Here is a 16079-nt window from a genome sequence, read left to right as displayed (position 1 = left end):
ATGCAGTTTTATTTCTGTATTGTGAATGTGGGATAAATTTTTTTTATGCTCCTGTAAAATCAATTAATAAGTTTTCTCTTATTAAATAAAAAAATTCTATATGRCATTTCAGGAACATTCGATGTTATCTTATAATAATAAAATTACAGAGAAAAAGAAAAATGTATATAAGTTTGGTAACCATTGAAAGATATGGTACTTCATTTTCATTCTTAACCGAAGTTGGCAACGCGTTTTATCCATGTGTTGGTGACTTACTCGTCGAAGCTCAARAAATTCCTTTAAATATTGCACATTAAAAATACATTTATAAAATTTAGTGACTGACACCCAACAAATATGTGTTGATTCCACAATTAGATGTTACAGAAGTTTACATTGATCAGAATTATTCTTTTACAAAAAGGCATCGACTACATGATGCCTATTTACACATATGAGTGTACATGTGTGCTACGTCTGTGTGTGCTCATTAAATCTTGATGAAAGTATATAAAGACCGTCATTTCAYAAACAGATTTCGCTTCGTGTTGTGCTTTGCGAAGCCTTTTCAGGTGCATTTTCTCCATGCCGGATGGAATAAGAATGTTAAAGCCATGTGCTAGGATAATATACTTTCATACTTGTAAACACTGTTCTATTGTGGGGTAAAGGACATGTAAAAACTTTGTTTTGTCAGCGACTACAAAAGGTAGAATACACAACTGCACACGTGTCAAAGGCCTTGCGGCGCTTACGTGAGTGTAAACGAGATAGATAGACTACTGGAAAGGTGGAAACTGTCGAAACAGGCAGTATTCGCGACAATCGTGGGAATTTCCTAGCACGACTTTCGACGAGCCATTCGAAAAGTGCTATTTTATGTGAACAGACGTTAAAAATATTACGTTCTTTGATGTTGCATTTCGTAGTAAAATTAAGTATTTACTTAGKTTACATGAATTTGTGACTATTTATAGCATCAGTTTAAAGAATATTACACGTGTCGCAAGAATAGTGATACTTCAACCACATAAGTTTTCCTTGYAATCTAGTATTTTGTGCACTCGTGACGATCAGGTCTTGCCCCTCCACCGCCGTATGTTTTGCGTTATACCCTTCGCCTTGCTACATATCTAACATTGACGCCGCTATTTTATTGAACTTATTTACATATTCAAATCATTGCTGTTGTAAAAATACCCATTTCAAAGTTTTGGACTATTCTTATTTTGTTAGTTCTGTGAGCAGACAACGGCCTCAAACTGGCGGAAAAGAAGGTCGCTTTGACATTATGCCAGACTTCTGTGGTAAGTATGATGAAAATGTGCAGTTAATATTTTCTGTCAAATCTAAAAGGTAGAGTCTTAGCATATTTCATATTAAACCATTTGTTCCCATACAATAAAAAAGGCAACCATATTATTTTTGCTACACATATGTAAATAAGTCATTTATTGGTGAGTTGTTGTTGATAATAAGGGTTAAACTTTTAAGTGAGARCAAGGAAATCTATATAGAAAATTTSAATCATTGGATGCGAATATATCAAAGCACTTTGAATGATTAGCCTTGCTATGAAAAAAGATAACACTCTAAAAATAAATCAGCTGTTTTGTGTTTACAAAGAATACTGAAAGCAAGGAAAGCTTATTTAGATATCGGAGGCCAGGTATATTTAATTACTAAGAAGTAACAAGCGGGCACACTTTGAAAAATTATGATGTTTGTATCCCTTGCCGATTGCTAGTAGTAATATAATAAAATTGAAGTAATATATGATTGCATATATTAGAATGTTAYATTTTATGTTAACTACTTTAAAGATATTAAAATTTTGCAACAATGTTTCAATATGCTGATTGCATATATAGGATGTACATTTGTCACTACTCAAACAAATGTGCATTACAAGTAAAATGAAATGCTTCTGTAATATCAGTTCAAGCGGGAACAACAAACTAAACTTACTTTTAAACCACTTTCACTTTTATGTTGTGGTTCAGTTTGGGATTACAATGTAAATGCACGTATGTAAACTTGGCTATATAATTCAGTCAATCAGTTATATCCATTGAAGTATTAATAAGTAATAATTTTGTTTTACAACATTCTGTGTGTTCTTTTTTTTTTAGCTAAAAGTTTACTATGCTGTTATCGAAGATGTAATTGCGAATGTGCGCGACGCCTTTCTGGATGAGGGTGTCGACGAACAGGTTTTACAAGAGATGAAACAAAATTGGCGGGCAAAACTAATGGCAAGCAAAGCTGTGGAAATAAATCCGGAACCTCCAGAGCCACAACCGCCACCAATTGTAGCCAATAATCCGAAGGTAGGGCGTTTGACTTTTTTATTCATTATGTAAAATTATTTGTTCAATCCAGGTAGCTTTATTATTAATTTTAATTCAGGTAATCGATTTAATTAAGAAGAAACCATGAACATTTTTTATTACCCATAATCGTATAAACAATTTGCAATCGACTATTATTATTCTTTTATGTTAAAGAGTAGGATACAAGTGATAAATTGTCCTAAATTTATATAATAAGTATTGTATTGTTTATAGTTTATATTATATAGGTAAAATTTCACATCTTTTTTTCCCTAATGTCGGTAATAGGAAAACAGGTTTCAAAAAACTCTTTTGTTATATTCCTTTTTATAAATTAAGAACTCGAGATAACTCTGATATTAGATATTATAAAAGAATATATAATTTATTAAATGATATAATAACACATCTTTCTCCCCAATTTACTCTTCGTTATTTCTACTGAAACAAAACAAATAAAATATCACATTTACACATACATATGTATGTATATTATACAACTGGAATTTGTAACAACAAACAAAATTTACTTCGCCAAATATTGACCATTTAAAATACGTTACAATTTGAATATTCCTCCATGAATTCGTCAACCTATGTTTGTATGTGTTCGGCTGTGCATTTTACGTTAACATACTTATTTCTACGAAATTAATGAAACACAATACTATTACGACAACAAAAACACATTCGCAACACTTCTTGGAAACTACCAAATATGATCCATTGATGGAACTTTTACTCACGTAGCCATCAAAGGTAATTGAGTCACTCAACTTGTTGTGTATATGAGTAATATATACAATTTATTTATAATATATATAATCCGTATCTACACCCTTTATAACATCCCTAATTTCGGCTAACTATTTGGTAAATTTTATTTTTAGTTTTGTTACATATCTACAGTTTGCTCCAAAATTTTAAATTTCCTTCTAACAGCCCCTATATCAATTGTCCCACACATATTTATAGTTGTAGGTATGTGCGTTTCGTTAGTAAACTAAAAACATAATTTTTCCAAACAATGCTTATAGGCTGCCACCGCCAAAGCTAAGAAAGCGGCAGCGGCTGCCGCTGCAGCTGCAGCKCAACAAAACAGCAGTAATAATGCAACAARTAGTGGCGCCAGCGATATAAAACCAAGCATTGCACAGCTTCAATCGAACGTGGTAAATGGTGCTGGTKCTATCGGTGGTCCGACCACATCGGCTGCAGCCAACAACTCGGCCGCAATGAATGGAGGTCTTAAACAGGAGTTGGGGGGGAAGTCAGTGTCGACGCTTAGCGGCGGATTGAGCAACAGCTTACAGAAATCGAATGTGATTGGCAGCGCGCAAACAGGTGCAGCACCTGTAGCGTCTTCATCAGGAATAGGCGGTGGTGTAGGTGGCTCACAGCCACAATCAACAAATTCAACCATACCCATTGTAGCCACACTTGATCCAAATCGCATTATGCCTGTAAACGTGAGTAATACTACTTTTATCAAAAAAAAAAAAAACATTTAGCATGTTTGAATGTTCGTATTTGCAATCCAGATAACATTACCCGCTCAAACTGGTTCCATGAACACAGAATCTCGCGTGCTCACCATACATGTTCCAGCATCGGCGCTTCAAGATAATCAGCTAACACAAATATTGACCGCGCATTTAATTTCGTCTATAATGTCGTTGCCAACAACTCTGGCCTCCTCAGTGTTGCAGCAGCACGTGAATGCGGCGCTCATTAATAGCAACATGCAGAGTAAGTATTGGTTGTGACTATTTTTAACAAAGCTCATTTCAAAAATAACTGCTCGCCTTGTAGGGCTTATATTTCTGTACATATATGTATGTAGTTATTAATAATGTGATTTTGAAAAATTTCAGAAAGTTTTAATGCTTCAAAGCAACTTGATGGCGCTGTAGACACTTCAGACGAAGACGAAAGTGAAGAAAGCGATGATAACATGGACAATGATGATGACGATGATTTAGATAAAGACGATGACGAAGACGCGGAAAACGACGGTGGTGCCGAAGAAGAACCGCTGAACAGTGATGATGATGTGACGGACGAGGATGCCAGCGATGTATTCGAAACGGATAACGTTATTGTTTGTCAGTATGACAAGGTACACTTTTGATCTTATTAGCATATATAGTGCCAATCGTGGATACTCTGTGTATTTTTTTTATTTGCTTTTAYAGATCACACGTTCACGTAACAAATGGAAGTTTTACCTCAAGGATGGTATTATGAATATAGGTGGGAAAGATTATGTATTCCAAAAGTCCAATGGAGACGCGGAGTGGTAAAAACCAATACCACAAGACAGTAAAGTTATTTACTACTTTTATGCTACCACACATTTGCTTTCTGTAATTATTAAGCAATTGTTCATGCCAAAAGACAAAATTTTTTAATACACTGTTGTTATTAATTCTGAATCAGCAAGGCGTACATAAGCATTCATATTATTTGCGCTCATATATTGTATTAAGTTCGGCATTTTTTCCATCCACACAAAACAAATAAGGTTTTATATGCACCGTTGATTTGAACAGAAAATGCAGTTAAAAGCTCGAAAACATAATTGCATCAAATAGAAATAATTAAGCACGTGTATATATGTATATGTATACCATTTTTGTGCTAATGTAGAATACCTGATACACGGCAGTTGTGAGTACATTGATAACAACAGCAAAACAAACAAATATTTACATAAAATTCGTTATAGATTAGAAAAGCAACAGCAAAAATCGTGTTGATGAGAAAACACATTTACTTTTACATATAAAACCATAATAGCTTTGTATTATTATAAAATTTAACAAAGCTGAAAATAGTTATTGTATTATTCTAATTTACATTATTATTACAAAATAAAAATGTCAAATTCAGGCTCTAACAATTATTGTTTCTTTTGGACATAATTTTGAACGGTACCGCTCAATTTTTTTCCTAGCACGTTCGTGCGTACGTCCGATCTTAAACCCTCCCCCTCTCTACTCCACTGAGTATGTATATCAACGGCTCTTAAAGAGTAAAACTATTTTTAGGAATTTTCCTCTCTTCGGGAACACTTTGTAGGAAAAAACGCGAATTTTTGCGAAAAAATCATGTATTTTATGATTGCAAAACGATCGGTGCAGTAATTTTGAAGTTAATTATACATCAATTCTCTCCCTTAAACCAATAGATGTTACCATTCGTCAAAACTATAATTTGTTAACAATAATTATGATTGGTAATTAATTTTTATTTTAATTGTATCCTTTAAAATTTACAGATTAATAACTTATGGATCTAATTAAAAAAAACCGAAAACACCTGCATTCTTGAATTTACTCTTCGAATGCAAACGCTATTTACTTGCCTTATCTTGTTTAAAATACTTATCARCAACAAAATGAAATTATTACAATTGTGAAAATACTGCATTCATATTGTTGTTGATTTAAAATATTCCATTACAGATATATGTTCGCTTAACTTTTTTTTATTGCATTCAGTTATTTATTAGTCACAAAGCACATATAATATGTATGTATATTACAAACTGTACTTAATAGTGACAACAACGTTATTTCGTTGTGTGCTTGTTATTTTCTATACATTGTTTTTCATTATAGACGGTTATTATTAACTATATAAAAATATATGAATGTGCTTTTTAAATTTTCAAGTTTTCTATTTCGTGTCCATTCGGTGTCTGTTCGTTTTTTTCATGATAACAAAAATTTTGTTATATAATATTTGCAAATGTGTTTTGAATAGACAAACTGTGTTTAAAATAGCGCCAAATGAAAAAAAAAAAATCAATTATGGCTTTATTATAGTGATTGCAAGAGCTACAATTATCGAATACACAAAATGGCAGACACTGTACTCAAATTTGCAAAAAATCATAAGTGCTGAATAAATCAATGGTTCACTTTGAATTACAATGTCTATACTGTGGTTCATTGATAAACAGCAAAACTTTATATACTACTGATAACCAAATCTCGTTTTTAATATTCCTTAAATTCTACTCTTTTAATTCACTGTATTTGAATTTTTTGTTAGGATGTATAAAGTTGAGATAAGTTTCTTTCAAAATGCAGATAATATAAATTTGCTGTATTTCGCATTTTATTTTTCGAAAAAGCTTTAGCAACCAAATATTCGCCATGCATATACACGTCAAATATAAATGAAAAATACGTTAACAAATTATATACCGAGCAATTATATACATATACATTTATACATGTGGCATTTCAATTTCGTCTGTGACTTTATTTACTTGATCATAATAATAATAACAAAGTTCAATTTTAAAAATAAGCCTAAAACCTAATAATAAAATCCAGAATCTTATTTTATCAACGTATTAATGATAAACCTATTCATTTGAATGTGGTAAATCATATAAATCAAATGTGAATTGAAATTATTTACTTTAATTGGTTAGCTTTTTAGCACAAAGTTTGTAAAATTCTTAAAAAATACAAAACTCACACTAAATCCCCATACAAAAAATTGCAGAAATTAAAATAGTTATTTTTTTAATTATGAAATTAGAGCGTTGCTACTTATTTTAGGAATAGGGATAAAACAACTCCATATTATATATTTATATAACTGTTCTTATGGGGGAGTAGTGTGGGCTTTAAATTTTTTTATGTCTTAACTATTTACTCAAATTTATTGATAACACTGTATGTTTACGAATATCTTGAGTTTGACGCATTATTGGTGTACTCTTTCGAAATTTCTCTATATTTTGAGATTTAAGTAGTCACACTTTTTTTTAATTTGTGTCTACTAAATATATTGAAAAATAAAGAAGTGCTGTTACAAAAATTAATTTCTATAACTTATGTTACATGATGCCAAATTTATTAAATGTTGAACTTGTAATTACAAATTCTCAAAACGAATTTTTGGTGCCTTTTCTCACCTTTGATTTGGGCAGATGGCTAAACTAAATCTAAACAACACATTTCCATACAAATAAAAAAATATTTCGTATTCGTACAAACACTAAGTAATTATGTGTGTCTTTAATATTTTTTTTTATCGATTTCATATATGTATGTATAATATTCAGAAAATTATTATCTCACTATTTTAACTTTGATATTAGTACATTGTACATATGTATGTATAATAAATTAAAAATATTTTATCAGTTATAGTAAATATGTACCCAATATCGTTTCCTTATTTAATTGCCCGAAACTGACTGAATGCATACAGGATAGTAAAACGCTGTACCACATGTCTGTCTTAGTAAATAAGAACTTTAGTCAAGCTGCGCCTGCTGTTTTTATCCTAAAGGCGGAAACAAACAACGCAATGCATTAATGGCTGTCTGCAACGCTGAATGCTGTTGTTGGTTTGTATGGCTGCGGTTGTGACTATTAGAGATTGGTGTGCTGGTGTTATTTGTGCAGTTGCTGCTTGGCAAAACTACATCGTATTAACTCGTCAGCAGTGCAATATTGATCTCCTTAACCATCTTGACACGATGCAGCATCTTCTGTAATGACTCCTGACTAAGCGCTTGAGTGGAATACCAAACCGGTGAGTCGGGTACACAAGAGCGTTCAGGTTGTAAATAAAATACATCATTGCGTGTTTTTACGCTTTCCGGACTACAAAAATCGTCGTAAATTATTAGAACATTTGTTTTAGTTTATGAATTTGATTAGTGACTTACCATTTCGAGAGGTAAAACTCATAGAGACGGACTGGGCAGCGCAAAGGGTTTTCTTCGTTCTCTTGCTGTTCATAAACCTTTTTCTTACGAGGGTTGGCATCTGCAAAAATAAGTGCAATAATTTAATTAATTTTTATATGTTTTTTTTATTTTAAAAGAAACTTACCAAGACCAGCTTGTGGCGGATAGAAACGTAGAAGTACATTTCTAGTACCTGGCATTTTAGCATTTTGTGCTGAGCGTTTCCAATGTTTCATTATGTGAGAGAAYGATAGTTGCATGTGCTCTTCTACAGTCTATGAGTTAAAAAATTGTAAGATTTAAAATTACATTTAAACCCCACTGACAACATTAGATTTGCTTGATGTTACAAACCGTTAAATTGAAGTGTTTCGTATTAAAAAACATAAGTGTACTGAGCAGGACATGTGGTGAATGAGCGCCAAGCTGTTTACACTCCCATAAATGTTCCTCTTCAACTCGGGTCACAATGTACTCTGTAATCAAAAGTTATTTTTAATTAAGAACTAGATTTGTAAATGAATTTTTTTATTGTTATAATAAAAAAAATCTACTTACGTGAATCATTGTAGAGGACTGAAAATTTACGGGCCACTTCATCCAAACAGTCGGTGAAACGTTCATAGTATGGATCCGTGAAAATGTTATCAATTCTGCCATTTTCATACAGATATTGCTGGATGCCTAAGAAAGCATTTGAGTACAATGTTTGCAATTAAAAATTCTTTAAAGGTTGCGCAATATTTTAGTTTATAAAAAATAGTTTAATATATATTTTTAATGTCATAATTCATTTAATAATTCTTCTAAATTTTTTAAATTATTTATTAAAAAAATTTTGTGTACCTTACGATAGACTTATAATTATTTAAATGTATAAGATAGAATTTAACTTACCTAAAACCAAATAGTATATAGTATCTGGAGCATATTCAGTGCCGTTTGGCTTACGCACCTCTTTTACAAACAAACACAGAGAATAGTTTAATTCGTCTGCGGTCATTTGCAAAAGTTCCGTTTTGAATGGTCGACGCCTAGTCGTACTTTTTTCTATGTCGGCATTCTTTGTCATTACCCATTGCTTCCACGCGTTCACACCAAAAGTATACTTCAAACACATGTTGGCGTCGGGTTTTTCTACAGGTTGAATGGGCTGCGGTGGTGGTTGAGATGGTTCTATATCCAGTCTTGCACGTTTCACAGGTGAACGGTTATTACTTCGAGGTGATACTGGCGACGTTAAACCACCGCGTTTACGACCACGTCCGCTAATATAACAAAACTTTATTTTAATATTGCATAATTATATCATTTAAATTAACAAACCGTTGTGTTTCCATTATATGGTGAGATTGCTGTTGCATATGGTGAGCACTCATGTGGCTCATAGAATCATCGTGTCCCACCATACCTGGTGGTGGATTCGTTATCTCACTAGCAGTCATGGCCGATTCAAGATCAACAGCAGGCTGACCGTACTCACCAGTTGCCATTTTTAATGCCATCTGTAGTACTTCTTCGCCATATGAATTGTTGGTCACTTCAACAGGTTGTACATCATTATTGTATTGTAACGGAACCAAGCTCGGTTCAGTTTTTACTTCATCTTCTGAATCCGAATCAGACTCGTGTTTTTCTTCGGCTACCATCTCAGCCATCATAAGCAATTCAGCTTCAAATGGATCGGCAGGCATTTTGTCTTGGATTTTTTTGATTTCCTTAAGAATGCCCTGAGCCGAATTTCGTGTAGTTGGTATAAATATTGGTACGGGTATTGGCAATGGTATTGGTACTGGTACGGGGAACGGTGCCGAATACATGTACATAGGTTGTGGCACATAAATCGGTACAGGTATTGGTATTAGCACCTTGTTGGAGTAGTCCTTACCAGTTTGTGTAGCTGTATTCGTAGTGTTCGGCGTAGTTTGAAATCCGACTGTYACTGTTTGTGGTTTACAACTGGTCTGTACATTTCGAACAGCAGGTGGATATGGTGGCACAGCAATAATTCTCGTTTCCCCAACACCTTTTTCCATATGGCCAGATACCGAATTATTCTGTCCTCGCTTTCCTATTGATTTAGCATTTGACGTAGGCAGATCTATTGGTGGTGGAGATGGAGACGCAGTATAATCTATTTGTTTTCTCGGTCGCCCTCTAGATGGTACAATCATAGGAGGTGTGGTTATTTGTGGCACAGGTGGTGGCGAATCTAACTTTCGCCCTCTACCTCGGCCTCGCCGTACAGTTACGTTACCAATCATTGTTTCGGTCTCACCACTTGCCAGAGAAGATACCGTTGATATAACTGGCATTGTAGGCCCCTTTTTACCTACAGGTGTTGTTTTTGCAGGAAGTTTGATCTGCAACAAATTATACGGAGTTAATTTAATATCTAAAACTGTTACTCTCTCAACTGAAAAATAAATCGAGGTTAGGTTTTTTCAAACAGCAAATATAACGATACTTGCACAAACTCTTTGCTAGAGAGGGATGACAATATTTTTATATTCAATCTACTACGTTAGATAAATCGTAAATAAATGTTGCCAAACAAGGCGCAATATAATTAAATAATCTATCACATAATTCAATTAATTAAATATTTCAAATTACAAAAAAAAAATATATATATATAGTATATATACAAATAATTTTATTCCGAGACGTTTTGATCTAAAAATATTATAATATATAAGCTGTTAATGAAATTATTTTTACCTGTATTTGGGGTTTGGTTTGTTGCGGCATCTTTAGTTTTACCCTCTTAGGCAATCCAGTGGGAAAAGGTACATTGTTTTTGTTAGATCCGCTTTGTGTCACAGTAGTGGTCTGTTGGGTCGATGGTGAATCATTTTCCAAAGTAAGCGGTGCTCTTGCAAATTGACTCTGAAACTGCATAACACATTGATATGTGCAAAAATTACGCATCGAAGCATCCGACATTGTGAGGTGATATTGTGGTGTAGCGGAAGTGTTGCAATTGTCACAATTGGCAACAGTACGTGAAAAAGCGTTAATAGACACACCGTATAAAGTTAAACAATTTAGAGAACACATTAGAATTTCCTGTGCATCTTGTTGTTTGTAGATCATATCGAAATTATATTTCTTTACTTTGCACCATTGACATGAGACAATACGCCGATTAACAATTATATACACATTAAGACAAACACGTGTACAAAACACTTTAGTTCGTCTTTCTGTATAAATTGTATATGACTCTGAGCCTTTGCGTTCAAAATACTTGGAACACATAGCACATTGATCGGCGACTATATTGCTTACGAATTTGAAAGCTGAAAAGCATGGATTTGAACAGAAATTATGTTCTTTACCATCCAGCATAATTTCGACGCGCACTGGTTTATCATTATTACACACAGCACAAGTATCGTTACGTAGTTTTTTTTTGGGATTGCACATACTATCATAACGACGCATACAGGCTTGTGAACAAAAATCTTTAAATTGTTCCTTGTCACCCACAGGTGCAAGAAAGCCYTCACTGCCGGATGAAATATCCTTTTGACAACACGAACATGTTTTTAATCCTTTTTTAAATTCATTAAGACAAGCTGCACAGCAGAATTGACGAATGTCAAAACCAAATCGTACACAATATTTGCCGAGGGCAGGATGTGGTACTTCTCCATGACATGTTTGACAATTAGCACCGATTGTGCGTTGGTACTTGCCGAGGCAAATTTCATTGCAGAAATCCATTGTTTCCCAGAGTAAATTTTTGTCACCTAACGTTACTTCATTGAAACATTCAGCACAACGACGCATAAAACTGGCATTTCGTTCTAATCGTGCTGCCTCCGCTTCAGCAGAGGTCCGAGCTACTACGCCCGTATCTCGTGGACCTTTTGTCTTTGTCACAGCAGTCGTACTGGAACTGGTCGAAACTCCCGTTGAAGACGTTGTCGTTGCTGGTAATGTAGAACCAATGTTGCGCACTCGGATTGAATGTCGTTTTAATTTAAATTTTTCTGGCTCCTCAGAATTTAAAAGATTGTAACAAACATCGTTACAAATGTAGTGGTGCTCGTCATCCTGACGGAAGAAGTATTTACATAGCTTTGCTTCCTTGCATTGTAAACATGTGTGACAGTTTGCATCTTTCTCTCTCACATCAGATTTGTCTGCAACCTCGGGTTCACTCTCATCAATTTCATTATCTATTGTATCGACGTCTTTTGCTTCATTAGTTAACTCTTCGATAAGAAACTTTTTCCTTCGAATGAAATACTTTCCAGGATGAGCAGATAAAATTGCATCGCAACATTTTTGTTCACACAAATAGTCAAAATTACCGCTTTCGGGATTCTTAAATCGAAAGCCACACATTTTTTCGTTATCACACTGTATACATTTTTGTGTTGATGATATAATCCAAGCAATAATAATTTTTTGTGAAGACCCCATTTCCGTCGTATTTGTTTGCATTTCCTCTAATAAAGGTTCATCTGCATCAGGCGCTTCTGCTATTTCTTCCGCTGCGTTTAGCTGCACTCCTATATAAATATAAATTATACATTGCTTTTGCAATTAATTAATTCAATTTACAATTAAAAAAMTAAAATTTATATATATTTATTATTTAACTTACGTTAACAGAATGTTAAGCCTTATTATAGGTAATTATAAGAATTTACATGCATCAATTATCATAAGACAAATATCTTAGTAATTATTATTTTAGGCGCTCACCTTCGCTGCTGCCACTACCAGCATCAGCGGCTTCAGCTTCAGCTCCAGCTGATTCAGCTTGAGCCTTGGCTTCGACTATCCAAAAAAAAAGAATATTTTAAATTTACACTATTGAATTACATCTACCTAGTGAATAGCTTAAAGTGAAACATAAGTACATATGCTAAAATGGATATTCGTTTGTATAATATTACTCAATAATAATATTTGAAAACTTAATAAATTTGGATTAAATCAAAGAAATTAATAAACCCTTTATACTATAAACCAAAATTTGAATTCTAAACATAGGATGTATAATCAATGGTTCGAAAAATTTCAATAATTTTTTAAATCGGCCCTCACCTCTAGCGTCACTCAATTCGGAGTCATCTTCAATGTCAGCTGAGGTATTTTTTTCTGAAACTGAATTTTCTTCAGCAACAGCAGCATCAACAGTAACTTCTTCTGTATCTCTTTGTTTTTGAGCCTCTGCATCCTCTTTTTCGGCATTTTCCCGAGCTAAAATAGCCTGTTCCTTTTCTGCTTGTGTTACTTCCGACTCAGTGTCATCTGGTATAAGACAAATATCGGAATCTTCTGGTTCTTGGACATTTTCAACTGGTTCTAAAATCAAATCGAACTCTCAGTAATTATTCATTTGAAATCATAAATTCGTATACATACCATCTTCCCGTTCAGTTTCAGGTTCTGGTTCTTCACTTGTAACTATTTCCGTGATTTTATTTGTGTCATCGGTATTCTCTTCGATTGCATCGAGTTGCTTGTTATCATCACCAACTTCATCAGTAATATCGTCCTCTTCATTCTTACTGTTTTCTTCTTCTTGGGCTGCTACATCAATATCTGTTCCTTTTTCGTTTACATCACTCTCAGGTTTACTATTGTCATTGCAAGGYTCATCGTCTTCCAAGACTTCAATGGCTTCCATGCTAACATCTTGCTGTTCAACAGTAATATTATGACTTTCTTCATCAATTGATTTCTGAGTACTCTTTTTTTCATTTTCATCTTCAACAGCAGCACTTGTTATCATATTTTCTTCAGGTGAGTTAGTGATTGATGGCATATCCATATCTCCATCTGTCGTTTGCAAATCGACCGCTGGTTCACCCATAACTCCATTATCAGCTTGATTATCCGCATCCTTCGTTTCAACCGTCTTGTCAACTGGTTCCACAGAAACATCTAACTCTTCTGTTGCTGTTGGTAAAGTCATGTCCGACTCGCCCAACATATCGGATTCATCGGTGGCTGCATTATGACCTCCACCAGATACGTTCGCATCCACTTCTTCGAAATCTGTGGACTCCTTTGTTTTATTGTCTACTGTCTCAGGTTCTTTATTTTCATTTTCATTAATAATTTCACCTTCAACACCACCACCCTCATCACCATCGTATGCGCCACCAGCCAACTTCTCCTGTGTGCTACTCCCTTCATCTTTGGGTGCACCTGAAGAGGTTCCATTTGAGTTTTCATCGACGTCAAATGATCCTTCSGAAATTTGTTCGAAATCCTCGTCGATATTTCCTTCTTCAGTATCTTTCGTGACGTCACCTTCCACGACTTTGTCGATTGAGGCTTGTGATGTGTCTTCATCTAATTTCGGTGGTTCGGACTCGGGTCGAGCACTAGACTCAGCATCAGTGTGAAACGAGTCTAAACTTGAGATTTCCTCCATTGGAACACGGTTGATTGATATTTAAATTGTAAGCAAGCCTTAAACATTAACTAAAAAAACAAAGGTTTAGGTATAAATAGAAAASAGTAATATATATTATAATGATTATAAATGTAATATGAAATGAAGAAAATTTTCGACTTATGGCAAACAATGTCTTTCGATTAAAAAAWATATTAAATTATTCACGTAATTGTTGTATAGTAAATGTTTTCCCGCCGTTACAATACAACACATCACATAGGTACATAAATATATGATGTTTGGATGAATTTGGTACAATCAATATTGAGTTTAAGCTATTCAAACAGAAAATTTGTTTACATTACAAAAAGCGATTTATTTTAACCAATAGTCACAGTAATTTTCATAAACTAACACAATTCGTAGACGGACCCAATGGTGCCGAGGTGTATGCAGTGTGGCTACCCTGAAAGTACAGCACGCACAGTGGGAGCAAATACTTGTATAAATACCACATTAACTGCCAAACCGTCCCCCTCACAGGTGAAATAGACCTTTATTACCGGCGACATTTTTATTATACACATATGCACAAACCTTTCAATTAGCGAAAACTTAAATTAAATATATTCCACGTAATAAATAGCTAATACTTTTGCTTCGAACGAATTTTACTGATTGCACGATATAATACGACTTTCAACAGGAACAGCCCAAGATACGGAATGAGGCGGAAAAGTAATGACATAGGAACGAAACGATTTGTCGATCTCGAGAACTAAACTCACTTTTGTTGTCAATTTTAGATTTCCACAAAGTTTTTAACACTTTTATAATAAACGTGACTTAATAATTTTTGTGACAATAATCTCTCTTAAAACTGAACTTATTGTTTACGATTGTTTTGCAGACTTCGCGCTAAAAACCTTTACACAAAATTGTTATAAATAAGCGCAAAATTGTAGTTTACCTCCTATCGGCTTTGYAAGAAACATAACTATCAATTTCCAACAGTGTGGCTGTATTCTGCTGTGGAAAATGGCGCAAGTAAAGTTGTCAACGCTGGAAGCGTTCGGAAAGTTATTAGGCAAAAACATTTACATTATTTTTTTATTTTAAATATTCATATAAATTGCATAATAAACTGAATATTTACAGTAAAAATATAACTTAACTATATCGAGCATCACCAAGTAAAATACCATAAATCTCTTAACATATATGGTTAACTGCCATCGTTTMAAATTTTTGTAATAGATCAAAGAAGTAAAAGAACAAAAAGAATGGCGTAAAGTATAGAAATGCAATGACAAAAGTTTATATAAAATTAAAAATAATAATCTAGCACTTCTACCTAGAGGAAACATGTCACTATTTGATTTATTTATTGCTGTAATGCGGATTTTTATATATTCATGATGCGATAATTTGCAAAGTACAAGACAAAATGGCTGATTAGGACATAATTGCGTTTCGATTTCACCGTTCCAATTTATTATACATACACATTTTTGCTCTTCATGTGGTTACGAAATCACTGGACCTATTCAATATATATATATATATATATATACATATTTGTAACGAATTTCTTATAAAACGAAGACAAGTAAACTTAAGCGAAGTACCTATTTTTATCACATCACCTTTTACAAATACGTACGAATATCCACCATAT

The 16079-nt window shown here is 33.7% G+C and overlaps 2 protein-coding genes across 6 annotated transcripts; one reads left to right on the top strand and one right to left on the bottom strand.

The window, feature by feature from the left end:
• Nucleotides 1-261: 261 nt before the first annotated feature.
• LOC108971454 (transcription initiation factor IIA subunit 1) lies at nt 262-5355 on the top strand. Of its 2 annotated transcripts, XM_018937513.1 has the most exons (8): nt 263-691; nt 1219-1289; nt 2115-2312; nt 3066-3074; nt 3353-3784; nt 3857-4064; nt 4190-4434; nt 4511-5355. In XM_018937513.1, exons 3-8 carry the CDS (start codon nt 2208-2210, stop codon nt 4616-4618), a joined length of 1107 nt encoding a protein of 368 aa, XP_018793058.1. In that variant the 5' UTR covers nt 263-691; nt 1219-1289; nt 2115-2207; the 3' UTR covers nt 4619-5355. The 2 variants fall into 2 exon arrangements, with proteins under 2 accessions (XP_018793059.1, XP_018793058.1); XM_018937514.1 differs by lacking the exon at nt 3066-3074 and having other exon boundaries at nt 262-1289.
• Nucleotides 5356-6112: 757 nt separating this feature from the next.
• On the bottom strand, nt 6113-15476 carry LOC108971452 (zinc finger MYM-type protein 3). 4 transcript variants are annotated; one of them, XM_018937506.1, is made up of 12 exons: nt 15190-15476; nt 13420-14487; nt 13099-13359; nt 12754-12828; nt 10756-12557; nt 9361-10397; nt 8932-9302; nt 8593-8718; nt 8389-8510; nt 8180-8309; nt 8014-8113; nt 6113-7948 (listed from the first exon to the last, which is right to left on the bottom strand). In XM_018937506.1, the coding sequence occupies exons 2-12, from the start codon at nt 14435-14437 to the stop codon at nt 7774-7776; spliced, it is 5217 nt and encodes a 1738-aa protein (XP_018793051.1). In that variant the 5' UTR covers nt 14438-14487; nt 15190-15476; the 3' UTR covers nt 6113-7773. The 4 variants fall into 4 exon arrangements, with proteins under 4 accessions (XP_018793051.1, XP_018793053.1, XP_018793054.1 ...); XM_018937508.1 differs by having other exon boundaries at nt 15372-15470; XM_018937509.1 differs by lacking the exon at nt 15190-15476 and adding an exon at nt 14999-15118.
• Nucleotides 15477-16079: the final 603 nt, after the last annotated feature.

Source organism: Bactrocera latifrons, unplaced genomic scaffold (genome assembly GCF_001853355.1).
Source record: "Bactrocera latifrons isolate USDA-ARS-PBARC rearing strain unplaced genomic scaffold, ASM185335v1 scaffold_344, whole genome shotgun sequence".
NCBI lineage: Eukaryota > Metazoa > Arthropoda > Insecta > Diptera > Tephritidae > Bactrocera > Bactrocera latifrons.
Note: the sequence above shows the minus strand (reverse complement) of the source record. Positions and strands in the feature narration are given on the sequence as shown.